The sequence below is a fragment of the Telmatherina bonti genome (assembly GCF_933228915.1).
Source record: "Telmatherina bonti genome assembly, chromosome: 1".
Classification (NCBI taxonomy): domain Eukaryota; kingdom Metazoa; phylum Chordata; class Actinopteri; order Atheriniformes; family Telmatherinidae; genus Telmatherina; species Telmatherina bonti.
Genome location: NC_136619.1, coordinates 36,420,949 through 36,448,328, shown reverse-complemented (window position 1 = coordinate 36,448,328; position 27,380 = coordinate 36,420,949). Strand labels below are relative to the sequence as shown.

General features: G+C 36.1%; 1 protein-coding gene across 1 annotated transcript; it reads right to left on the bottom strand.

Moving 5' to 3' along the window:
* Nucleotides 1-7,106: 7,106 nt before the first annotated feature.
* lingo1b (leucine rich repeat and Ig domain containing 1b) lies at nt 7,107-23,860 on the bottom strand (the record flags this gene model as incomplete). The annotated part of the gene is made up of 2 exons (XM_079238564.1): nt 23,776-23,860; nt 7,107-8,966 (listed from the first exon to the last, which is right to left on the bottom strand). The coding sequence occupies exons 1-2, from the start codon at nt 23,785-23,787 to the stop codon at nt 7,107-7,109; spliced, it is 1,872 nt and encodes a 623-aa protein (XP_079094690.1). The 5' UTR covers nt 23,788-23,860.
* Nucleotides 23,861-27,380: the final 3,520 nt, after the last annotated feature.

Genomic DNA, 27,380 nt, shown 5'->3' with positions numbered 1-27,380 from the left:
ACGCAGTAACATTTGTATAGTATTTCATTTAATTCCTGCAAACTGTATATCACGACTTTATTTTTTGTGTCAGATGTTTGAAAGCAGCTTACCATTATGTAGTGTGGTAACTCTGCAACTTAACTGGTCCAAGGTTGGAGTATAATCCGTTAGTGATATACCAAGACATTGCATGGGATTAGTTTGCACAATTTGCCTGCAGTTCAGTCATTTGTCACTTCATTAGAATCTCTGTCATCCATATTTAGATGCAACTTAGCATTATTAGTAGAGGCATAAAGGCTAGAATGTTTAAACATCTTTTCGACAGGTACTCGGAAAGCATGACTGCTTCTTGTATTCAAGTAGTAGATATATGGTTTAGAGAAAATGGGACGCTTTTATGTTATGAAGGCGTTCCATAGTGTATGCTCATAGCTTGGAATCCAGCTAATTCCAATTTAAACACGCTCATCTTTTCATCAAAGAAAATCCAAGTAACTAAATGATTCAGGCCATTGGACAAAAAGAGAATAGATTGCTTTGAACTCATATGTGGAGCTGTCTGGTCAGTCTGCAGCCACAGTTGTGCGAGACACATTCGTGTGTGACGTGTGGCCCGAGCACAGCTGTAACATTTATAATTGTTAGACTTGCTTGACTTGCTTCAGGTTTATCCTTTGCGGTAGGTGACGCAGCTGTGGAAAACACAGCTACTTCACTTAACAAACAGCAGAGGAGGAAATGTAAAGGAAGTACAAAGTGAAGGCAGATGTTTTGAGCACAACTCCCCAACTTCCCCTGCTATTGCAGCAATCCCCCTGCATCCAGGACCATCTGGGTCCTTATGCTGCCACATTGATGGATCGTACAGATGCCTGTACAGAGGGACGTGCTCCAGCTGGGCCATATTGCAAATGCCAGCAATTCTGATGTCACATTGAGTGTGGTAACAGCAATCATAAATTTAGCTTCAGCCCTCCACCTGCAGATGACCAGTTTATATATCAACATTTTGCATGTTTTCACATACATTTTGAAATTGGTTCCTTTTAAAAGATAACCTCATTAACCCAGTCAACTTCCTCTTGGCTATATTTTAAGTAAAACTTGAAACATTTCTACCATTTACATAAAAGCAACAGCTAACCTTACTCAGGTCATGTGTAATTTGATGGCTCCTTACAGATGCACCAACTCATGCTGTGTGCAGCTTCATGAAATGCACTCTCTACCTCTTATGCATAAAATCTGGCCAAGGTCAATGCCCTATCTCAAAGAATAAAGTAAATGTCCTCTCTTTCTTGGTGCACATTAATAGTAACCAACTCTTTGGGGTGATGTTTCATTAAATCTCATTATGATTGGTTTTGTGTCTTTATAGGAACTTGTGATAACTGCAGCCGTTTTACTTTGATGTGTGACCTAATTCTGTCACATTTCCCCTATAAACAGTTATGTGTAGTAACAATAATTATTATTTTTTCCTTTCATGCAATTTATTTTCTTTGCAAAGCCTCTTCAAATTCATTTTAGTGGTGCTACAGTGTCATGGTTCATAATTTTGCATTCTTAGACTATAGCTAATGATTGTGCTTTGAATATCTTCTATTATCAGATTTAATATTTACCAAGTAAAAAAAAATGCTTTTGAATATCTAATTTAAAGTCATTGAGGGACCAGAATCACAGTGGACTGGTTAAAAACTCATAATGATCCTTGGCTGCTAAGCTGTTTGAAAAACATAGTAGTTTGATGTACCCTACAACCTTAGCTTCCCACAGAGTACATGCCTAAGTGATGCGTGGGAGAAGCAGCTTTCAGGGCCACGGCCTTAATGGCAGTTTTTAAATAATGGAATGACTGAAATTATTCATCTACAGTATATGCACATATACAAGAAGTGCGTCTGCTTTGGTGTTGGTGCTTATGGTTGGTCTGTGTGAATCAGGCTGACTGAGTGAGTGCCTGGGAGGTGAAGAATACACTGCCTCCCTTCTAGTCCATCTCTGTGAATCACCTGTGACTCCATCCATGTGAGTTGGTTCGTAGCCAGCAAGTTTAGATTTCCCTAAATCGTAATATCCAAAAATATTAAGCAGCTTCTGGCTTTTTTTTTTTTTTTTTCTTTTTAGATCTGCAGTTGTATTCACTATCTTCTTATGCCAAAAAGTTGATTTGTTTTGGGCACGTCAGTAATAAGTAATAGTTTCCTTTTTCAGCAAAGGTTAAGGTAGAATATATATGTTTTTTATTTTTTTACATTGACCTGTTTGTACTGGTGACTCAGTCTTCCTCAGCAGCACCCGCTCCTTGGAAGTGGACTCTTCTGAGGAGCTTACACTTCTGAGAAAGACTGCTGCCGCCATTTGAAACAAATCAAGGTAAAATAAACAAATGGGATTCATCTTAACCTTTAATAAAAATAAACTATTCAGATAGAACTAAAACGTTTTGTAGATACTAAAAGTACTTTTTCTTGAGTATAGACATCTCTGTACAATACACTCAGCTGAAAAAATGAATGCGTAAAAATTCCACATGTGGAGTATTGTATGGGTTTAAATAAATAGATTGAAAATTACGGTGGCCCTGAAGTGTCACAGCAAAACAAAAGCCAAAGCACAACACAACACAATTAGCCACAATGGAAGTGATTTTTTTTTATTTTTTTTTATTTTTTTTATTATTATTTCTCGGGACCACCGCAATGCAATTTACATCATCTGAAGTGAGCAGCGGCATACGTAACATCACGGGAAGTCAGCTGTTTTCAGTTCTTACAGATTATAAACGGTAGATCATTTGAAACAGTCACTGATGGTAAAAAGAAATGAAAATGAATAAAAATATTTAAAACGTTTATTAATGTAAGTATTACCTATCTTTATTGTTTCAACTGTGATATGTAAGCTAATCCCTGAAAATATTTTATTTCTCTGTATTGCATTTTATTATTTCTGCGTTGCTATTCAATAAAACAATTATTAAAAATAAAGTAGGCTATCTATAGTTTGTCGCTGTCTTCATTGCGGCATTTAAAGCTCCTGTCTCCAATTTATTGATCTATTTTGACCCGTCTAGGCCAGCGATGCTCACTAATTTCAGTATGCAGTGTCATCAACACTTACAGTATTTTACTCTGCATCGGATGAGGCTGACATAGTGCAAAATTCCAGTAGATTTTTACATTCCAGTCAAACTCTTATTTAAGCTATCAAAAATAAGACAGGTAAAAGAGTACTTCTGGTCACCCTGAAATCAGCAAAGGTTTGTTTTTTGCTTTGTTTTTGTGCATCCCCGTCTTTTCCACAGCCAGTTTTCCGTTTCTGGGACTTTATCACGGCAACAGGGTGAGACAGTCGGTTTGGTCTATGTAAATAGCAACATACCACGAACATACAATAAATCCTGATTTACACAATTGAAACAATAATTATAACGTATACTGACATTATTTTATTTTATTTTATTTTTTTTATTTTTTTACCATCAGTGTTTTCTTTTCTTCTCTGACTTTTTCAAACAATCTCCCGTTTATCATCTGTAAGGACTGAAAACAGCTGACTTCCCGTGATGTTACGTACATCGCTGCTCACTCAGATGATGTAAATTCCATTACGGTGGTCCCGAGAAATTTAAAAAAAAAAAAAAATCACTTCCGTTGTGGCTAATTGTGTTGTGCTGTGTTGTGGCTTTTGTTTTGCTGTGACATTTCAGGGCCACCGTAGAAAACCCAGTCTTTAACAAATGAAAACGATATGTTATGAATCCATGGGGAGATTCTTCAATACCTTGACTATGTCTGTAGTTTTGCAGTTCTGTATTCCCAATGCCTGCTCTGTACTTTATGTCTGTGATGTACCTCAAGCTCTGTTTAAATTTCTCCTAATTCATAATTTACCCTTGGCATACCTTTTGTGTTTCCCCCTTAGGTTATTTCTGAGCTCTGTTATTCATCTTAATCTTTTCCCCCACCAGCTATGGAAAACAGAAAAAAAAAATAATAATAATGTTTTGCATTAATAAAACGCTTCTTGACAGCAGCAGTACATCTCAATACAACTGCTTCCATAACCTCCAATAGAACATCATCATCAGCGTGTTATCACACAAGTTAAGACTGCCCTAAAAAAATGACACTATAGCCTTCCTTTTGTTTGTTTGTTAGTTTTAAAGCAGAATAGTTATATAGTGTTTGTCTTCACAAAGGTATGACTCACACAAACCTCACTCTCCCTTAACACGTTTCTTATTGACACCAAATAAATACAATACATTTATCAATGTTATTCTTTTTTTGTCATTGTTTATCTACTCTGCTTTCATTAGGAAATCAATATGAAAGTTTCTGTGATTACTTGGTTCAGCAGTATCTGGCTATTTACTGCTTGTCTCTTTTCATAAGCCGAAATACAGTCGTAATTCTGTGCAGCCAGCAGATTTCTCTTGCTTGAAATTGGAGTATCAAATTTGAGCCTTCAAAACACTGGTGAAAACTAGCTACTGGATGTTTTCCAGTAGCTGCCATGCTTCTGGTGTAGCTGCTGCAAACAATGGAATAGAACTAAAATTCTCATCAGTCAAAGCACATGTCCAGCTTTGATATCTGCTCACTGTTGTAAAGCAGTGTTGAACAGCTGGGAAACATTTGCTTTTGTAGAAAGAAGTGGGGGATTTTTTTTTTTCTGCAGATATCAGCAATTCATTAACTCAACTATTTTATATTCATTTATTATGCTAGATTAACCCTCTGATGCATGAACTATTACCACAGTTTTTCACATACAATATTTTACTTTTGCAGACATGTAAAGAGACTTTTCTTTTTTAATATTATTTGACTTTTTGTTTAATTTATTTGATTTATTCTATAGAAATGTTTTGAAAATAATGTATTGTCATATTTATGATAGAAATATTCCATAAAAATGACCAGTATCATTTTCTTGTCCCGTTTACATGTACAGGTATATATGACATTTTATATTAAATTACTTTATTCTTTAGTGAGTGGCGGTGTGTGTTGGATGACTTTACTAATGTCCACTGAAGTGGCAAAACTGCAAATATACCCTCTTCACTTCAGAGTATACTGGAAAACACACTTTAAACAGATGTCCACTGAAGTGGACATGATGCATCAAAGGGTTAAAATCATTTTCCTTTAGTCTTAATGCTTTCTTTGCTTTTGTAACTAATATGACATAATTATAAAGCCTGTACTGATGGTTTAAGCTCTGTGTTCATAGTCAGGCCAGTTTGAGCTTTACTATTTTGTGACAGGGGTAGATTAATGATCACATATTTAGTGCAATAAAGACACAGTTCTGACAATAATAAGTAAGAGTACAAGCATACAAAGCTGTACAGAAAGGCTGATTTACTCTGGAAATCTGACTGCTATGTCATGAGTTGTTTTGAAAGCACCAAATGTCTGTAGTATTATTGACATGTTCAAGTACAGCAATTATTTGTTTAAGATTACATCCAGCACAAGAGATCATTCATTTCCATTCATTTTGCATAAAATAAATACCCTGTAGTATAAAATGTTCTTTATTTCAATAGACTTTCCATTTGCCCATCCCTTTTTAAACAAGTGTTTTAGGAGTTAATGAACACACTATCTTCAGAGCAGACCTTGACTGTGAAATTAATTGGACAAGAAAAAATCCTTATGAGGAATAATACTCCATCTTACACATAAATATTGAGTATTGCTCAGCAGAAAGCTGGAAATTGGATACATAAGGCAACAAATTAATAGTCACTGCTTTCTAAATGTTAAGTGACATAACTTGAGGACTTGACAGAGTGCTCACACTTACTGAGCTGCCGAATATGTAACCAAATGAACTCAGTTGTACTTGGTAAGTTGTTACTCAGTTGTTATTCTCCATGACATGCAGTAACACGCTTCTTCAGTTTAGTTTCATCAAAACCATGTTAACTAGATAGTGTTAATCTGCTCTTTGGATTGCAGTATGTTCAAAACCCACAGCCATCAAAAGCATTACTATTGTGCCATAGCGTAATGTACAAGGAAGAATAAAATACAGAAAATTATGTAATATCGCAACATTTCAATACACTTAATGACAAATGTCCTCTGCTGGCTGAAAAGAGCACAAACTGTGGCTTTTTTTTCTCTTATTCAGTGTGTTAACATGCACACTTCTAATTTAGCCATTTGTAGATTGAGGACATAATCCTAATTTCTTACTTGTATACAACAAACTTGAAATTGAGTTGAAAAATTGATTTTTCAGAGGCGCCTAAGCATACAGAGGCTAATCTGGTTTTGGATACGTGAAGACAACAGCATCAGAGTGCTTCATGGAAATGTGTAATACTGATTATAATCCTGGAAAACGGACATAGCTTTTGCTTAGTGTGGCGAGGTAGCCTAGATCTCCTATATATTATTCATTGTCAAAATTCAACAATCCTTCATTATCCCTCCAAATATGAGCTCTCCTATTATTGCCTTCTTTTATTTCTTATCTTTGGAGTTGTTATCTTTTGTTTGTTAAAATTACACCTTTATTCTGTGGTAATATGACTGTGCTTCCTGTTATCAATTGTTGAAAAGTTATCATACTTGTCAATTCCACATGATAGAACAGAAGAAAAGTGCTTTTATCTTAGGTTTTTAGGCACCAGAACATGGGCACTTACATTAGATCCTTGTGCTTTGTATGCCCACCAGAGCAAAAACATAACCAAACAGCCACAATCCTAATGACAAAATCATCCTCTCCAAGTAGAAATCTTACACCTTAACCTCTTGAAAACCCTGTAAATATGAACCCATTTACTGTGTAAAACTGTGCTTTATTTACCCCTTATTTGGTCCCATAGACTAATTGGGTTGTTGAGTGCATGTTAACATACTGAGTATTGCCAATACAAATTTACATAAATCTGAATATTTGAAATTCAACATTTGTTTTGAAAGTTTCAGTCCCTGAAGTTAAAAAAAAGCGGGGGAAAAAAAGTCAAGAGTATGGTGTCAAGATGCCTTTGTTGCTGTGCAATTTCTATCACTCATAAGTGAGTACATATTGTAAGCAAGGACAGAATGCACAGCAGTTTGTAAGCTCACAAGGACTCCTTTTGGGCTTCACATGATTTTCATGTTGAATTGTACAGGTGCTTCAGTTGGACTGGCCTCCTCTGTTTCCTCTTTGCGTGGCACATATTCAACCTCTATACTTGACTTGGTGTTGTCTTTCCCTCTACTCCAGAGAAATAATATTACAAGACAGAAGAGGACCACTCCGAGGAAAGATATAAATCCCATGGTTGTTGCAATGATAAGCGTCTTTACGTCAAATGGAAATGGTACTGAGGCCCGGGTCACATTAGAACCCTCATCACTTGGCTGGTTGGAAATGAAAGCAAATGTCTTGTTTGGCTGGTGGGGCCAATTCGGGGAGTAACTATGCACAAAAAGGTGAGCAGCTTTGGTGTCATTGCCTGCTGCGTTACTTGCAATACACAAGTAGGTGCCGTTGTCCTGGATTTGTGCGTAGCGCACTTCCAGTGTACCGTCGCTAGACACAGAAAGTCTTGACCCCAGGGTCTTAGCAGTGATATATTCCTTTTTGGGGGACAACCACATTATCACAGGGACTGGATCACCCTCAGCCTGACAGGCGAACTGAACTGTTGTCCCTTCATCTACATGGCTTTCTTGAACTTTATAATCCATGATTTTGGATTTCTGACAGGTGAAATAGTCAGGAGGGAGTGTATCTGGGAAATCTTTAAACTCTTTTCCTTGCACAATTTCAGGTGAAGCACACACAGGCTGTTGCTTGTTAAAGTTAAGCCTCCAGCGACGGCGGAAAACCCACAGCAAACGGCAGTCACAGGCCAAAGGGTTGTCAAACAAAGCCAGGGTTTCCAGATTTCCCACTGAGTGAAAGACAGACTCCTCAAGGGTGTTCAAGCTATTGCTTGATACATTGAGTATACGGAGGTGGTTGAGTCCTCGGAAAGAGTAAGGCTCAATGGCCACCAATCTACCACCGGCCAAATGTAATGCCTGGAGTTTCTGGAGATTAAATAGTTGGTTCCCTTCCACAGTGTGAATGGGATTAAAAGACAGATTCAAAAACCGAAGATGTCTGAGGTGACTGATGGCTTGATAAGGAATAGCACTGAGATTACAGTTAGTGATGGATAAAGATGTGAGATTGAGTCCAAACAAACATTTTGGGGTCATGGTATCTAGGGCAGGCATGTGAGAAATTTCCAGAACTCTCAGTCGATACAGCCTCTTGAACGAATAATCCCTTATGACAGTAACGTTAAGATAGCGTAATCGAAGTGACAACAGGTTATGCAGATGGCTAAGGGCATCAGTTGGCACTGAGGCTAGTTTGTAGCCCTCAATGTTGAGGCTTTCAAGGTTGCTGAGGCCATGAAATGATCGGGGTGAAATGAAGACTAAGTCATTGTCACCAACTTCCAAAGCCCTCAGGTTGTACAGCTCTTGGAACATATAGTCAAGCAGAATGACAATTTTGTTCTCACTTATATCCAGCTGTGTGAGGTTGGTCAAGCCTGTGAATACCCCCAGCTGAATGAGCTTCAGCTGGTTGGTGCGCAAACCGAGAATCCGAAGGTTCATAAGGTTGCCAAAGGCCCCAGGCTCAATGGATGAAATAGTGTTTTCATTGAGTTGGAGCTCCTCCAGCTGAGGGTAGTTAATGAACTCCTCTGGCCCGAGAATCTTCAGACGGTTCTTGCTAAGGTCTAATAGCTTTGTCTCAGTTGGGATGCCCTCGGGAAGGGCTGCCAGTCTCCGTCGATGGCACACAACTGAACGCTCCTGAGCATTGCAGTCGCATCGGGAGGGGCAGCCAGTGGTGGAACCAGAGAGGACGGTGCCGAGCATCAGGATCAGGATGGGCTGCCAGCACGCCACCAAGTAGCTGTGCCCCCCTGCCTCTCCAAACACCATCCTAGTGTTTACCTGGGGAGACATGAAAAATATAGCATTTGGAAGATTAATAGATTTCAGCAAACAAAGGTTAAAATGTGTAAGAAAATTTACTGAATTAAATAAGTAAATAAAATGTGTAAACAGAGCAAAAACATGTTGTGAAGAACAATTTAATTACACAGTGTGGAGGTATGTACATAGAGGTACATACCTCGACACAATTTTAAATATAACAAACTAAATGTATTCCTTCAATCATTAGACCTTAGCAAAAATCTCAAGTCTTATGTCTGTAAAAAAAACACCACTGTGCTTGCATGTCCACGCCTTTACAAAGATGCAAGCTGCATTCCCCTTTTGCCTGCATAGAATTTCATTATGGTGACTTTCCTCAGAAGTAATGGAATCAACCAATCAATAAAAGGGCTTGGTCACACAATGTAACCATCCTGCTGTGCTTCTGACATCAGAGCATGCTGAAAACAATTACTGTCAATACTGCTGACACATTGTGTCTGCTTGTACAAACCCAATTTTAATTGGCAGTCAAAAATGCCACAACACATCTTTATATGGCTTCCTTAGCATCTAAAAACTTAAAACATCCCAGACCACTGCTTAGCTGTTGACCTTGCAGTGATATAATACACTGTTCGCTGCCAAAGGTGATAGATGAGGGGAGAGAGAGATTGTCAGAGTACTTGGAACCTTGATTTGATTTTGACTCAGGGGCACTTTAACTGGGTAAAACACTCAAGCTCAGATTCTTACATCAGGCTTACTATTGGAGTTACATCTGTTTAAACATGTATTTCTCAAAAAAAAAACAAAAAAAAAAACAACAACAACAACAACTAGCTTGATGAGTGTTTTGATTGGCATTTTCAGACCAGTCATTAGTTTGTAAAAGCCTGGGTTACCTAATTCAGTGTCATGCTAAAATCAGTTTATTTGCTACACATTTTTCAGTTATCAGAGGGGAAAAATGCATAATGAGATGTTCATAGACATTCTATCTAAATATACACCATGGTGTCAGAATGTGTGGGAACTGAACAGGGTCTTCTAGCGGTGTAAAAAAAAAAGTTTTTCTAAGAGTGCTTTAGAAATGAGTGCAGTGCCGTGTAGAACACCATGTGGCTGTCTGTAGTTGCAGCTTTGAAAAAGAGAAAATAAAATAAGATAAACCTGATAGTGATAGTTTGAGTTATTCTTAGTTTTTGTTTTTGTTTTTGTTTTTTTTGTTTTTTTTTACTGCTGCACTGCAAATTACACACTGAGTGCATTAAAGTTGGTCCTTGGATTGAGGCTTGAGTGGTCACAATGGAACGATAATGGCAGCTTGCATTTTCACTTCGTCCAGAGTGTGTGTGTCTGTTGGCTGCTTATGTCAGACACTGATGGCATCAGTTCACTGTGTATTCCGAAATCATATTGACAGAATGAAAGCTAGAACTGGTCTTTATAAACACAGATTACTACATCAATATAAACAAGTTTTTCTAAATTTTATTCAACCAGATGTATTAAATCTGACAGGAAAAACTCACATTTTTCACAGATCAGCTCTAAAATCTTTGGCAGGTAGTAACACTCCTCTTTTGATTGTGCAATGTTCTAACAAGGAAATGTGCAGCCTATCATCCACATACATGTCATTTTCAGACTTGTTATGAACAAGTCAATACTTTTGGAAACCATTCACTCGCTCCACATATGGGAGAAGCCTCACCCAGCTGGTGTGTAGAGGACCCTGTAACATGCACACACAACACAGTCACAGGTGTTTATCTGACCTCTAAGCTCTTAAAATGCCTATTTGATAAGATCTCATGACATCTGTAGGAAGCAAGCCCAATCCACAAAGACCCCATCTGACAGTCCACACAACATAAAGAAATAGTACCAGAAACACCAGAGCACCCTCAGATGTTCTTTAGCAATGTCCTGACAGGTCTGAGCTATTTTGTGTGTGTGTGTGTGTGTGTGTGTGTGTGTGTGTGTGTGTGTGTTTGTGTGTGTGTAAGAAGGGGCATATTCAATATTAAAACGTCCGTGTTATGACTTGCTGTATAAATGCACCTCAAAACACTTAAAATAGGTGTTTAATTCACAGCGTAAGGACAATATGTATGCACACAACAGATTCTGAATGTCACAATGGTGAAATATTATCAAGATACAAAATGTAGAAGGCAGGTGACATTATCTGATACAATGATGATTTTATCTAATCAATTCAGGAAAATGAATTTTGATTTATTCTATTGTCACTGATAATCCCTACAAAACGTGATGGAATTTTTTTTTTTCATTAATATTTATTTACCATGCATAATTTATGGTAGAGTGTAGTAAAAGACACGCTACTATGTTTTGTTTTGGTTTTTTTTCCTGCGCTTATAATGCATGCCTTCTCATTTTAGTGCAGTTTTGTCCCGACCCTGAGCTAAAATCAAAAGAAATACTAATGGGCAGACCATCTAACAATAGAAACACATCAGGTACATGCCACTGAGCTCTCACACCACAGCCTTTCTTAAAAAATATTACGTTGTAACGTGGGGTTGTACCACGTCCGTGTTCTGGCACAATCTTCCTTTTTGAACTTCACACGGACTCTCAAGGTGAAAACAACACCAGCTATGGCAGCAGGTACCAGACTGTCAACTACAGGACTGTCCTCATATACAATTTATAATCTTTACATGAGAGGTGTGAAATGCTTTTGTCTGTCAAAGAATACTTGCCTTGATCTATTTCACCACATATTAAGTGTGCCCACTCTGATTTTTTTTTTTTCTCTTTCATCTTTTGATTGCATTGTGCAGGGGAACAATATGCCGTTTCTCCTCTGCCCTTTTATGACTGCTTGCAACGTCTCTGCGGACCTCTCACCCTGTCATAGTCCTCTCTCAAAAGAAAGTCTGTACCCAACATTAGTCTTTTCTTGCCCTGACTGGCTGCTCAGTTCTGTGGTTTGATAGTGGTCAAATTGAGACAAAGGTGTGCACTTAATGGGTCACAGAATGTCTGCAGCGACCATACAGACGAATGAGCTTCATACATCAGTGCATATATGCCCCTCAGCTGTTTTGAGTTATTAAACACCTTTTGTTGCGCAGCTGAAAATTGGAAAGACTATTACAATACTTACATCGGAAGGGAAATAGGGCCCCTAAAGAATGATTATTGAACCTTTTCTCCTGGAGGCAAGAGAAAATAATTTATGGAAATGAACTGTAAACTAACAACTGTTGGGTAAGCTTTGTCATTTAATGCGCTGAAGTGTTATTTGACATTTCTATAAACCCTATACTGTCCTCATGCCTTCATTTGACACTACTGCTATCTGGATGTACGTGTTTAATCATTTTGCATTGTGATTTTAGATGCATACAGCTGAACAATTCTGCATTAGTGTAAAAATTCTCTATTTTAATTGTTTTTGGTTGCCTATTATGTCTCATTTTGACTTCACTGTACTAATGATAGTTGTTGATCCTTGGAAATGAACATTTAGTAAAGTAATTTGTTCATTTTGATTTTGCATCATACAGTCAAAAAAAATTGAATCAAGTCTTAATGTCTTTTGCACATCCTACACATTTCATTAACTCATAATTGTTTATATTTCTTAAAGCATTTTCTCAGTGGCCTTCTTTAGTTTCAGATTTATTCATTATTGATGTGATCAATGTTCTCATTACCACCTTTCTTAAACATAACTTGTTGTTCAGTGGCAAATATATCCCAAGCAAGCTTTGATTAGGCTGCAGCTGTTTAGGGAAAAGCAGGGATGAAAGGAAATGAGGCTACAGCTGCAGAGTACAGAGTAAATATGTAAAGGATTTAAGTGATGATGATTGCTTCCACTGGCATGTTTGTGCTCAAAGAACAAATTTAATTGAGCTTTTCAAAACTCAAAAAGCAAACAATAGAGTGCTGTGGGTTGCATTGATGTGAAGTGGACAAGTCTTAAAATATTTAAAGTCTGATCTAAACCTGCATTGTGCCAAACTGTTTCTGCCTTTATCAACAGCATGCACTGAACCTGCTGCACAAATCTAGACAGTGGCGTCGTTACAAATATATAATGACCAGATTTCACAGAGTAAATGCTTGTTAAGTAGAAACACTTCCAATCTGCATTGCAAATATAATTTCTAGCTAATCATCACCCCCCCCAGCAAAATTAGACTTAGAAATAGAAATCCCATGAAAGTCAGTCTTCTATGGGAGTCAAAGGTAAGGGTAACGGCCTCTGCAAGTCTAAAAGAAAACTGCCTACCAGATAATCCATCATATCAGGTGCATATGTTTCGAAGGGATGGGATTGCTCAGCATATGGAAGTTACCTATTTCGACATGCAAAAACACACTTACATGGAGTCATCAAGCACTCAATCTTTCTCTTTTATACAGAAATATGCTCCAGACACACAGGCTCTAAGCCAAAGAGGACCACACTGTTATCTAAAAAATCTACATTGAATATACAATCCATGTTTATTTTAGACAGACAAGGATACAGGAAGGAAGAGTCAGGGTAATTGTAGTGATGATTGTGGGGGGCGATGATGCATGATGAGGTAGAGATGATGCTTTTTTAAGGAATTTGTCACGCAATAATTAGTGTTTAATTGCTTGTGATGGTTTGCATGTGTCTATAGCACGAAGTAAAACCCTCACACTGTAACTCTCTTATAACCTATATTGAGTGTAAAAAAGAAGCCAGAAACAACAAACAAAAGAAACAGAAGTTTCAGCAGAGTTTTTCAAAAAACATGACAGCCCAAAATAAATGAAAATAAGGAAAGCATCTTCGTTTCTAGAACTAGAAAACATACTTTTGTTGTTGTTTTTAATCATTATATTGGCAGAAAAGCAGGAAAATGGGACAGTATGGGAGTATCCAAATAAAGCTGTCATAGTGTGGGGAAATAAGATTTCCACAAAATGAGCTCAAATCTGTAAGGACCGATTCTAAAGAGTATGTTTGTTTGTTTATTTATAGCATATATATATATATATATATATATATATATATATATATATGTATATACATATATATATATATATATATATATATATATATATATATATATATATATATATATGTATATATATATATATATATATATATATATATGTATATATATATATATATATATATATATATATATATGTATATACATATATGTATATATATATATATATATATATATATATATATATATATATATAGTTTTATATATATATATATATATATATATATATATATATATATATATATATATATATATATATATATATAAATATATATATGTATATATATATATATATATGTGTGTATATATATATATATGTGTGTATATATATATATATATATATATATATATATATGTATATATATATATATGTGTGTATATATATATATATATATATATATATATATATATATATATATATATATATATATGTATATATATATATATATGTGTGTATATATATATATATATATATATATATATATATATATATATATATATATATATATATATATATATAATTTAAAGGGAACTAAGATTTAACTGTTTTTAAAACAAGATTGTAAAAACAATGAAGCTTTAGTATTCATACTGAACAGTTCTCAGCTTGACAGGTGACAATTAAGATGAATGGCCTTGAAAATGGCAAGGGACACAAAGTGATCATAGCTACTTGTTCTTTACCCAAACATTGCCAGCAACTATGGTTAGTGGAACAAAGAGGAATGAATTCACATTTTCCTTTTCCATCTCTGAAAGCCTTTAAGTTTGACTAACAAAGAATTTATTCAGTCATGAGGAATTGAAGCGGCTAGTAATGGAAGCTGGCCTACTTTAGCCTTTTGGATGTAATATTTATTTCATCCTTAATCCATATACAATTGCAAACATGGCTGCCATTGTCTGTAAAGCTGCTGTAACTACAAAATAAAACTATTTTATCTTCTCTATAGTATACCCTATTAATAAAAGATCACACTGAGCCTTGCATTGCATCTCACTGTTCAGCCTGATGCATACGGTTTGGGATCTTGAGAATTAATTGTTCATGCTTTATTGCTGCAAGGGAATGCCCCCTCATCCTGAGGTTGCAGACATTGTACACTCCTCCACAAGATCAGAGCTTTGTTCAAAAGTATCCCGAGGGGTCTCGCAAATAGCAAGTCAGTAATAATTGGATCAATCTCACTTACTCATCTCTTTTACTGCTGGTTTGAAAATAATCTGATTCGACATCAAGGCATCTCATCCCTTGTTTGGTCACAGGAGATGAAGACCTCTGATCTTCGATTGTAAACCTAAAATGTCATCATTGGATGAACTTCTCATCTCGTCAAAAACTAAAGAAAACATCAGTTCAGTATTTCTATTTCTTTCAAAATTTGAGAAAAATTGGGAAGCTGCAACTTGCCATATTAGTAGTCAAGGCAATTTTATTTGAGGAACATTGAGGCGTTACTAAAACATGTGATGTCAAAAGTAATTCAAATTGACTTTCTTGATCAAGACATTTTGACATGTGGCTGCATAAAGGTCAACCTCCTGAGTCATGTCAACTTATTTCTATTTAGAAGTTGGTCTTTGTAGGGTTAAAATTTGAGCAAAAACACAACAGTACTAAAAAAAAGCACACTAATGTTGCCTTTCCTTGAATATCCCTTCTGAATTGTGTGGGAATGGTAGCACACCAAGCTATTTACCAGCCATGACAAAAGAAGGATGATTGCCTGTTTAGTAAAATGTGTGTGGTGCTGTGAGCTTAGACACTAATGGCGTACAAGGAAGACAAACATGTAAAGCCAAAGACAACAGCTGTCAGAAGGTATTGTGTTGAACTCTTTCGAACTAAAACAAGCTCTTATGCAAGCTGTGTGCCATTAAACTGGCAAACCCTAAGTGTGTCAACCACAATTGTGTTGTCATTTAAGAGTGAAGTAACACTGGTGCACTTTGAAATTGTTACTTTTACTTTCTGCTCTATATTATAATTAGAAACTTCACATCTCTAGAGAAAGTGTTAGCAAACCAGACAAATGGCGTGAAAAGCAGTACTAACTCTCCAGCTATCTGGAAGAAAATTGCTTCAATCCTGTGGGTTTCCTGAAAAACTTCCCAGAACTGTTTCTATCCACTAATGCCTTTTAACAGTTCACAAAGGAACAATTGATAATGAAGTTATTTGAAAGAGTAAACCTTCTGCCTTTGTTATGATTTATTAGCGTTACCCCTCAGCTTTTTGGTATCAACCACAGCAACATGATAGGTAAAGTCAGCCAAAGCTTGCTCCTGTTATGAATATTTTGAAAAACAAAGGTTTTCCTCCTACCTAAACATAAATAAATAAATAATTGAATAAATAAGAATAAGAATAAATAACAAAATAAATTGATAGGCATTTTTTTCCAAACTATTTCAGTTAAAAATGCACAGACACATATGGAGTACATGGAACATTCTTAACCTCAGGGTTACATCTCTGTATCCATGCTAGCCAACCAGAAAGCTGACAAAGAAACAAACGAACAAAAAAAAACATTATCAATCCAAAGACCTGAAGTAGTGTGGATATTTATGTTTATGTCAGTTTCCTCAGTAACTGGATTATAATGCTTTCGTTCTTCAATATATCCATTTACTAACTGTATATTTAAATGCAAATGTTGGGGTTCCCGTTAAGAAGATAAATGCCAATACAATCTTGAAAGAGTCTGCCATTGCCATGTAAACAAGTTAGTCAATGGTGCATAGTGTGATGCAAACTACATGTAGAAACACTGGTTATCCTGTCCATGCATACAGGGGAAGCTGAATTACCGTAATTGTATGTGCCCACATACATGTGGAAAGGACACTTCTGTGAAAAGAAGAAAGCTCTTCCTCTGCCTGTGCTCTAACTCTCCATCTGTAACTAACGCAGTAAACAGAAAGGCATACTGTTGTCGTCTTGCATGCAACAAACTCAATAAAGGCTGCTATAGGCCTTAATTTGTTTAAGATCTTATAGACAAAAACACTTATAGAAAATTCACATGCAATGCTCCTCCATTAAGCAACCAAATAGAACCAGACAGCAGACTTGAAAACAACACAATAGCTCAAGAGCCTTCAAGTACGATGGTGTTCTTGTGAGTAATGAGAGCCAATAGAACATGGCCCAAGGCTGACTGGTGGTTACTTACTCATTCACTATGCATTTGGATTCTACAGATGAATTCTTCTGGACTCTGAACTGCCAAGTTGCGTGAGAAATGGTCTGGTAATTACTTTCATTTCAGAGCTTGTTCGGCCTTTTATTTATTGTCTCTTTGGGTACCTATATGTTTGACTGTCTTTACCAGACTCTCAACTCCTGAGACGATTTTAGTTCCTGCTCTGCTGTTTCACACTGTTCAAGCAGCATACTAACAGCGTGTTGATACGTTTAAGTTAGAAGCTTTTGAGCTGGGAGCTGTTATCCACAGCTTTTTATGTGGGGTCAGTAAGAGCCATAGGGGCTATACCAGACTGGTGAACCAAAACATTTACCTTGAGATGGCTGAAGGCTGCACAAAGCCGAGGCTCTTGTCTCTCCTTCTGTGAAAAATTATTTCTTTTTTTTTCTTCAGATCTCAAAAAAGGCAAGGTGAAATCTAATCTGTCATCATTAAATGTGTTTCTGTGTTTTCCTTTGTTACTATTGAATTAAATTGAGCTGTGATTTAAGACACACAGATACATTTGTGTGCTGCTAAATGTGCTGTGTTTAAAAATACTGTCAAATTCCAAATCCAATAAGTAAATCTGAATAGATCTTGGAAAGGAAATAATTCTTGCAGTTCCTTTAGACTTGTTGCAGAATTACCATGTTAATCTGTTTCTTAGTTCACTGACAGTCTAACAGTAATATTACAAATGCTTTTTCCCCCTCTATTAACACCTCTTCATCCTAAAAGTCAAGCAGGATAAGCTGGAAATTACACAAACCTTTATCCCCTACTCAAAATTAGGGGATATAAGATGTTTTGGGCTGAAATTGAAAAGAAAAGACTGAATGCCAACAGAATTTTAACTCTGATAAATGTAACCTGCATTGTGTTCTGCTGTAAATAAGGAGCTGAGATTTAGTACTGGATCTGTCTCTTCAGTCAGCAGACGCCCCATGACAGAAGTGCAGAGAACACCGACTTCTGTGTGTACCATGTCTGCCATGCTGGGCTTATCTTTGACCTTGGAAAAGCTTTGACCTCTGCTTGTAACTCTACCATCTTTTCATTTTCTTAACTATAACAAGTCATCGCAGTTCGTCCTTCCCACTGTCAACATGTATCACATGGTTTGAGCACAGAACAATATCTCTATACTTGCAGGAATAGTTGACATATTTCTGAACTTTGAGTTCCGTGTTTGCTGATAAAACATCATTCCTGAAGAATGACCAAACGTCCCCTCACTCATTCCCCTTTAGTGAGCTAACATGCCATAACAGTTTCCTGCCAGTTTTTACATTCTGTGATGCTCATTTTTACATCTGTTAGACATTTAAAATGCTCATAAAGAGAAGTTGAAGGATAATTTACAACCAGAGGTTTTAAAACAGAAAAACAATTTTAGTTCTACATGTCTGAATGATGTCCAACAGTTTTACCGGTTTACTTTCCTATCCTTTCCAGTTCATTATGGTGAGGCATAAAAAGACAGCTCTTCTCAAAACAAACAGCCAAAAACATTTAGTCAGGCCTACATATAGATGCATTGCAGTTAGACTTTGTGTCCTGGATTTTGCTCAGAAAGTAAGGGAAAACATTACCATTTCGCAGTCTTTGATGATTTACTATTGGATACATGGTAAAAACATATCTATTACACGTTTCCTAACGAAACCCAGCTACCAACAAAGTACAGATATATACCTCTTTAGAAAAAAGTGTAGAAAACAGAGCAGTTGTAGAATTATCCAGGCAAACAAAAGAATGACATGAAACAATGTGAATGGAAAGACATGGCCTTTGCCAAATTTCCACTGTGATCATTCCATTTCATATAATTGTAAGCCATGCTGTGTTGACTTTGAAGCCATCCGAGCGCATGAAGATGAGGCCCCCTCAGTTCTCATTGCTTCTACTGCTGCCTCTGACTGTCTCATATTTTGCATAAAGCTGTTATTATTAAATTTAAATGAGGAGGGCTGCTGCAGAGCAGCAGGACTGTGACCTTCTGAATACATTTGTTGAACGCAAATTTGAGTATCGTGTGACAGATCCGCCTTCGTCTGTCACCTTTCCATCCTGCAGACGTTGTCTGAGAGCCTTCACCACAATCCCGTTCACATATCTTTTGATGTTACCCATTATGTTGCTGCATCTTTATCCAAGATGGATCTTGTTACAGAAAAATGCTTTTATAGTAACATCATAGATGTTTCCTGGCTAGTTTACCCATTTCTCATTTCTGGGCCATCACAAATGAACTGTTATGTGCAGAAGTGCCATGGTTTAAGCTGTAAATAAAGTGGGCTATAATTAGAACCCAATATCACACTTGATGGAAATGAAACATTAGTGACCATACAGGAGCTTTAGATGAAAGTACCATTATTCATCCTATAACAATTTCCCCTCACACAGGATGTACAGCTGACTCTGTAGCCGAGTGAACCACTCTCACAACTTTTGTTGTTCATTTTTTTCTCTAAATGTACATTTTTCATTAATAAATTTCATCACGACAATCGCTGCTTCTAACTTCCACTGCTACAACTTGTCAGTTCCCCCACTTTTTTTTTTTTAACTACTTTGATGATCCCCAAATTACTGTGAGGAAATTGGCAATATTTTTGTTATTATGTAAACTACTGCATCACAAAATATTAAGCATATGGTAGAAGCATGGAGCAAAGCACTGTGAAGAAATGAACAGCTCCATTTTGCTTATGCCTACCTTCTTCTTTGAAATGAGACAGACTGAGATGTGGGTGCTACAGCTTTGTACATTGTAACTTATTTCTGAAGAATTTGTATATTAATTTAGCTTCATTTCCAATCCTATAATCCTCATAGTATATAGATCATGATATATAAGGTCACATAGGTTTCTAATTAAAAGCTGCAGTATTGATTTTAAAGAGAATAATGCACACCGGGATGCAACCTGCACTGATATAATGAACAAACTGAAGTATTTGTCACTTCTTTAAGTCAGACTGTTTGTTTTCCCACAGTGTTAGAGAAAAATGCGCGCTCTGTTCCAAATGGCCGCATTATTTTAGAGCCTTTGGTTTTTAACAAGATCACTGTAATTGTTTGATACTGTAAAGGGCATCTGTGAATTTTCTTCAAATACATTTCTTAACTGTAACCAGATGAATTCAGCTGTCCAAATATTTAGAATGGATTTAATGATTGGAAAAAAGCTTTGTACAATCCTGAGGCGCCATAGCGAGGGGAGTTTATAATCCACTCTGTTCATTAACATTGTTTGATGAATACTGTCACTGAAAAACCGAAAGAATAGGAAATACACAGTGACTGAGAAGAAACATCTTTCTGACACATAGACACACTGACTCCATGAACTCTCACAAAAATCTGATAATAGATGGGGCCATGGAGGCAGCAATTGTCACTGGCTGGGTTTTCAATAATGCTTTTAATTATGCCTTCCTACTTAAGTGAACTTGTATTTATGTCTGTGTCTATTATGAATTCCACCTGGTATTTAATTGTCATCCTAATAGCTGCAGTTTGATAGTGTAGATGCCATTTTCTGTTCATTTAATCCTATGATTGGTTTGAGGTTAATGGCACTGGGGATTTAGTCTGGCATCTTTTCCATGAAGTCTGTCACTTCCTCAACCTCACCTCGTCCAAGTTTCAAAGTCCTCGTTCTGTCATTTGGTTCACAGGCTTAAACGTGCCAACAGCTGTGCTGGGGTGTTCATTTATGCAACAAAATTCATGGTGTTAATGTAAATAGATCCACACTCACATGCAAGCTAAAGAATGTTAGAAAATAGGCAAGTTGTAACTAACAGGTGGTCTTTCACACAGGAGCAGGGGACATGATTGGAAAACAACAAAGACACATGACATTTAGTTCTTTCCTGTTTTTTCCCTATGGATGATGGTAGACACTTCTGGCTATAAAGGTAAGACTCATTCTGTTCAAATAAGGGTGATTAGTGCATAACTATAATATTGCCAAGCTGATGTGTGTGTTAATAGGATCTTTGCACAAATTTCCAGGACACAATTTCAGTTCTTAAAATCCTTCATGGAATATTTTATGTTCACGATCATCATTCATCTAAAAGGGAAAAAAAAAAAAGATTCTTGACATTTTGTTTTAATAAGTATCTTTTTTTCTCTTGATGACCAATGCTATGATGTTTTCTTTTAATTAACTCATATTTAATTTGACTTGATAGGAAATCCCCACAGTTTGGGGACTTTTATTCATTGTCTTGGCTTTACTGCTCCCAATATACTGTGCTTTGTTCAGTCTCACTGTGCACTTTGTTGTGGCGTAAAGCTGCAGTAGGCAGCTGTTACTCACTCAAGAAAAGCACAAATAAAGCCACAGTAATCAGCTTGTTTAGCAGAGGGTGGCCTGCAGGCTCAAAACACACACCTATATGTATGTATGCATGTATGTATGTATATATATATATATATATATATACATATATATATATATATATATATATATATATATATATATATATATATATATATATATATATATATATATATATATATATATATATATATTTAGCCCATGCGTTAGATTGTTGACCACTATCTGAGACTCAAAGATTGACATATTGCTTACATTGCACTGAGTTGTCATATTGCAATTTTTTTAGGCTTTGTCCCATCACAAAAACATCCATTTGCTAAAGTTACATGTCTTTGTTTTGTTGTTATTTGTCCCTGCTGCTATTAATCTAAAGTGTTTGTTTAGCAAAGCTGACAAGTAAAGGTGCCTCCAAATTAACAGCTGATGTTGTTACCATGACTCCAGGGATCTTTTCCTAGCGAGAACTAGTGCTCAAGCCAGGAGGGGTTTTGAAGCAGCAGAGTAAGCACACGTCATGCTTGTGTGATTTTCAATTCCACAAATATAAAAAATGAGAAAAGAAAAGCTAAATGTGAGTGTTACTTACCCTTAAATTACATTACACAAAGGGGCAAAATATAAAATGAAATTTAGCAGCTAAGAATGCAGATGTTCAAGAAGTGAAGTACCAAATTGGAACTTCAAAAACAGGGACTATTTAATATGTCTTCTCCAGCTTAATTTGAGAAATGGTAATATGGATTTGTTGAAGGTATAAAATGGTAGGTAATTGTTTTCTTCTTCTTCTTTTCTTTTTCTTTTTAAATTGTGGAATATTAAATATAATACTTAAATGCAAATTTCTTTGACACACAGGGAGATATAAAGCATCTTCCAATACAGCCCTATAGGCATAAAAGGAATCGCTGTGTAATTAGTAGCTTTAGTTGATATTGTATTCACAGTCATACCCACCAGAATACTTGGATATGCAAACCAGGCAAACGGTATAAACTGGTCCTGACAGTATGTAATGTATATTTTAGCAATGATTGCAGTGTAGATTGCTGAAAAACAGTTTGCCAAGTAACAATGACAGTTTCAATTACTCAATCATTCACGGGCTATAATCACACATTCAAGTAATAAACATGGCTTACTAATTCCAGTTCACAGAATTTTGTTGACAATTTCAGAGAAGCAGCCGTGCTCACGGTGACATGCATAAATAACAAGGCAAGAGAAAAGACTCTACTCAGCCATCATAACCTGATTAGTGATTTCCAATTAAAAGCTTTGTCTAGTTCATAAAACCTCGATGTGAAAAGCAACATCTTTCCTCTGAGACTCTTGGTGGGTCTGTGGCTTGCAGTGTTTGTTACTGCACTGTTAAAAACGGAGAGGACCCCCCCCCCCCCCCATCGATGTCTGCCTGCTGGAGCATTGCAGCCATGATTATGAGGATGCAAACACAGGAAGCAATAAAAACTGACGCTGTGATAAATTGTTCATTTGGACTGCATAATTAAAGTCCCATACCCTCCACCTTCCCAAATCCTCCCCCTCTCACACCCACCCTCACCATTAACAACACCCCCATCCATCGATCTAACCTGTGGCAAATCAAACACCTGCAACAGAATCTTTTATAGCCACTAGAAATGGCAAACAGTAAACGCTTGAGGAGAATGAGTGACAGTCTAAATGAGTTTATTGTCATCTGAAGGAACATGAATGTTAATGAGCAGATTAAGAAGCAACAACAAACCACACTGGTAAAACATTTGGGAGAAAAAACAGAGAACAGACACTATTGCACTCAGTTTTACACCTATAGCTGTGTATAAAAGGGGGGGGTATGAAAGTCTTTTTGCATGGTTCACTGCAAACACATACAATATAGTAGTTATAACACACAGGAATTTATTTAAGCAGTGTGGAAAATGTTTAACCTATTTAGAGTACATTCAGATGTCACATGCTCGCACCGTTTATATGTGGTCCCTCAGTAATAAACCCAGATTGGAGAGCCGAACAGCATAATGAAACCCATCTGGATGACAAAGCACAATAAGATCTGGAGGTCTCATCTGTGAATAATTCTTCTTCACATCCCCTCCATTTGCCTACGGTACACAATCTTATTCCTGACATTAATTTGCTCCCTGGCGATCCCCTGGCCCCACCACTGCACCATAATAAATCTGATCCAGTGACTCAGTGCTCAAAGCCCACCATAGAGACAGAGTACTTACCAGGACTGTCATGCAGAGAATTCTAATTCAGGTAGCTCCATGTTGCCAAGGAAATTCAAAATGCCTCCGAAAGCATGGGAGTCAGGGATGCAGGATTCGGGACAGGCTAGATTCGGATGTGTAAGAGGGATATACGCAGAGATGAGAATCCCTTGTCCGAGGGGCATTTGAGAAATGCCTTCGTCCTCTCCAGATGCGCTAAATCCGGCAGCACTGATAGGCTGACATGTAAACACACAGGCGGCTCTGCTGGCTCACACACGCTCACATACATGCTGCACCTAGCAGAGAAAGAGAGGAAGAGGGAGGGGCAGCTGATGCGAGGCGGAGGGAGGAGCTGCAGTGCTCTGGGAGAATGAGAGGACTAAGGGAATGAGAGGCACAGAGCACACGCTGCAAGGGGAGTTGAAAAAGAAATGGAGAGAAATGTTCTGTGATTGCACTGGCAGCATCTTCTTTTGATATCTGCTCACTGTACTTTTCCCGTTTTATGGACTGATTTGAATGGTCTGGTTAACTTGGAGACAGGCTGCAGCAGAACAGGGAATAGATGCTGACAGAAGAGGAGGCCAAAGAGGGAGAAACTAAACAGAGAGAGGCAAAAGAAAGCATTTTGTTGCTAAGTGTCTTAAAATGTTCAGAAACATAAACAAAGCGCACAGATGCCTGCTCTCTAGCAAAGCCCAGGGAGTGCTCAGATTTCTCAAAACACTCAAGACTGCATCAACTGAAAGCAGATGTTTTGGTTTTTGTTTTTGTTTTTTTTCTATGTCAACAAGACAAAATAGGAATACAATGTTTTGGAAGATACTGATGTATTTGTAAATGCACTTTAAGGTATGAAAGACAGAAAGAAAAAAGTGCAAGAACAACACATTAAAGCAAACATCACTCTGCAAAAGTCTTTTGTTTCTATATAATTGAGATCAGAGGTCAATTAACACAGAGCAACGAATCTTTCAAACATCATAACTCATGGGATGTATCCACACACTGCTGACAACTTAGTAAAGAGACTATTTAAAAATGTATCCTGAAGCTCTAACAAGTAGCCTGCAGAAGACAGAGGCATGTCTGTTTGGTTTTTTTTTCCTTTTTTTTTAGGTAGCGGCAGCGATGGAAAAACTTCAATGATAACATAGCTTGACAGACATAAAGCACAACTTTTTCACAAAAAGTCATTCCTAAAGAACCACTAGCTTGAAAACTTCTCATTTCTGAGCAGTACATCATTAAAAAAAAAGTGGACAAATGGAACGAGAGACTAAAGAAGTGGCAGGCCTAAAAGAAGCAGAAGAAGAAAACATTTGCAATATGCGCAGCTTTTTCTGCTAATGACAGGCAACTGTGCAAAGCTGTGGATATGGATATGGATGGATTACTTTTCTGTATTTAAGATTTATTGCCAGAGTCCAGGATTATCTCTTCCCACGGTGAAAAGTAAGGTAATAATCAGGCAAACTCACCTTTGCTGTGAGGAGTTGGGTTTGAGAAGATGCAGCTTAACGGTGCTAACGGGTAAATGGAGCTGGTAGTCACATGCTGGCTCTGCCAAGGAGGCTCCACACTCAGGAAGTGTTTACGGGAGATTAGAGCGCTGAGGATTTAGTGGAATGGTGTTGGACATGAAGGGCTCCTGGCAGCTGACTGATATGTGACAAAAGCTCTCCATGGCACAAAAATACATCCATACTCTGTTTAATATATGCTTGCATATTCTTTAGTAGATACTGAAGTGATATTTTTTCTATTTATCTCACTTTATAGAAGTTATGGCATCTACCTTGAACAGGAGAGTCCATCTTACTTTTGTACTAAATCTATTCGACAAACAGCAGCATACAGAGCAAAAGACAGCCTGTACTGGCACATCTCTGCTGAACAATAAAACATACAGGGTGCAGAGAGTTATTTAGACAGTTGGAAAAGGCGACATACTCTGCTCCACCACAGCATAAAATAAATTTATAGCTCATTTTGCCAACTACAAGCTAATCTAAAGGAAATGAGTAATGCACCCTTGTAAGAAATAAAACTAGATGAAAGGTAGTGCTGAAGGAATCTGGATGACGTTTGGGAATAAAAAAAACCACCAGACATGTTGACTGGTGTATAGCATCTAATTCTTTTTCTTCATATTTCTTTGTTTTAAATATCACTCCACACTACGATGATCATTAATATATAAATATACATATACATATATATATATATATATATATATATATATATATATATATATATATATATATTATATATATATATATATATATATATATATATATATATATATATATATATATATATATATATATATATATATATGTATGTATATATATATATGTATGTACATATATATATATATATATATATATATATATATATATATATATATATGTATGTATATATATATATGTATGTACATATATATATATATATATATATATATATATATATATATATATATGTATGTATATATATATATGTATGTATATATATATATGTATATATATATATATATATATATATATATATATATATATATATATATATATATATATATATATATATATATATATATATGTATGTATGTATGTATGTATATTTATATATTAATGATCATCGTAGTGTGGAGTGATATTTGATATATATATATATATATATATATATATATATATATATATATATATATATATATATATATATATATATATATATATATATATATATGTATATATGTATATATGTATATGTATATATGTATATGTATATGTATATATGTATGTATATATATATATATATATATATATATATATATATATATATATATATATATATATATATATATATATATATATATATATATATATATATATATTATGTATATAGATATATATACATATATATATATATATATATGGATATATATACATATAGATATATAGATATATAGATATAATATATGAAAATATATTTTCATAGAGCAAAACTATGTGACTCAGCCTATGATAAGAGAGTAAATTTGTTCCCAAGACATTTGATAAAGTGAGTGCGCCTTTATTCTAATTAAAATACAAGTGCTCTCGCTCTCTCTCCCCTATAATTACTGCCTGTACATATGCAATTGCCTTCTAACAAGATACAGTATTTTTTTTTTAGAATTTTGAAGCGCTTGCACATAGATATGAGTTTCTGAAATGAGTCTGTTTACAGCGGCTGTAATAAGTTGGCTGGCCACTCAGTCATGCATTGTTACTGGCAAAAGAGAAATGTTTACTTTTTACCGCTAATTCTTTTGAAGGCGTCTGTCTGTGGCTTTGCTTTGATGGCCTGGTCATGTCCCAAAAGGGGGATGAGGCAAAACATGTTTACTGTTCTCAGGTGAACCTTGTTTGAACATTATTGGTGTGGCCTTAAAGACAAGAAGGCAAACAAAAGCAGCTTACATATTTCTTGGAAGCAAGCACTGACTCCCCTGTTAGAAAAGTTGATAGCAGACTTCATCTGCTGCAGCTGGCTCACTAATGAAGCCAGTTTCATGTGTTTATTAAAACGTCTCTAGCTGACTGTTTCCAGCTGCTCATTCTGATAAGAGAATCCTGTGA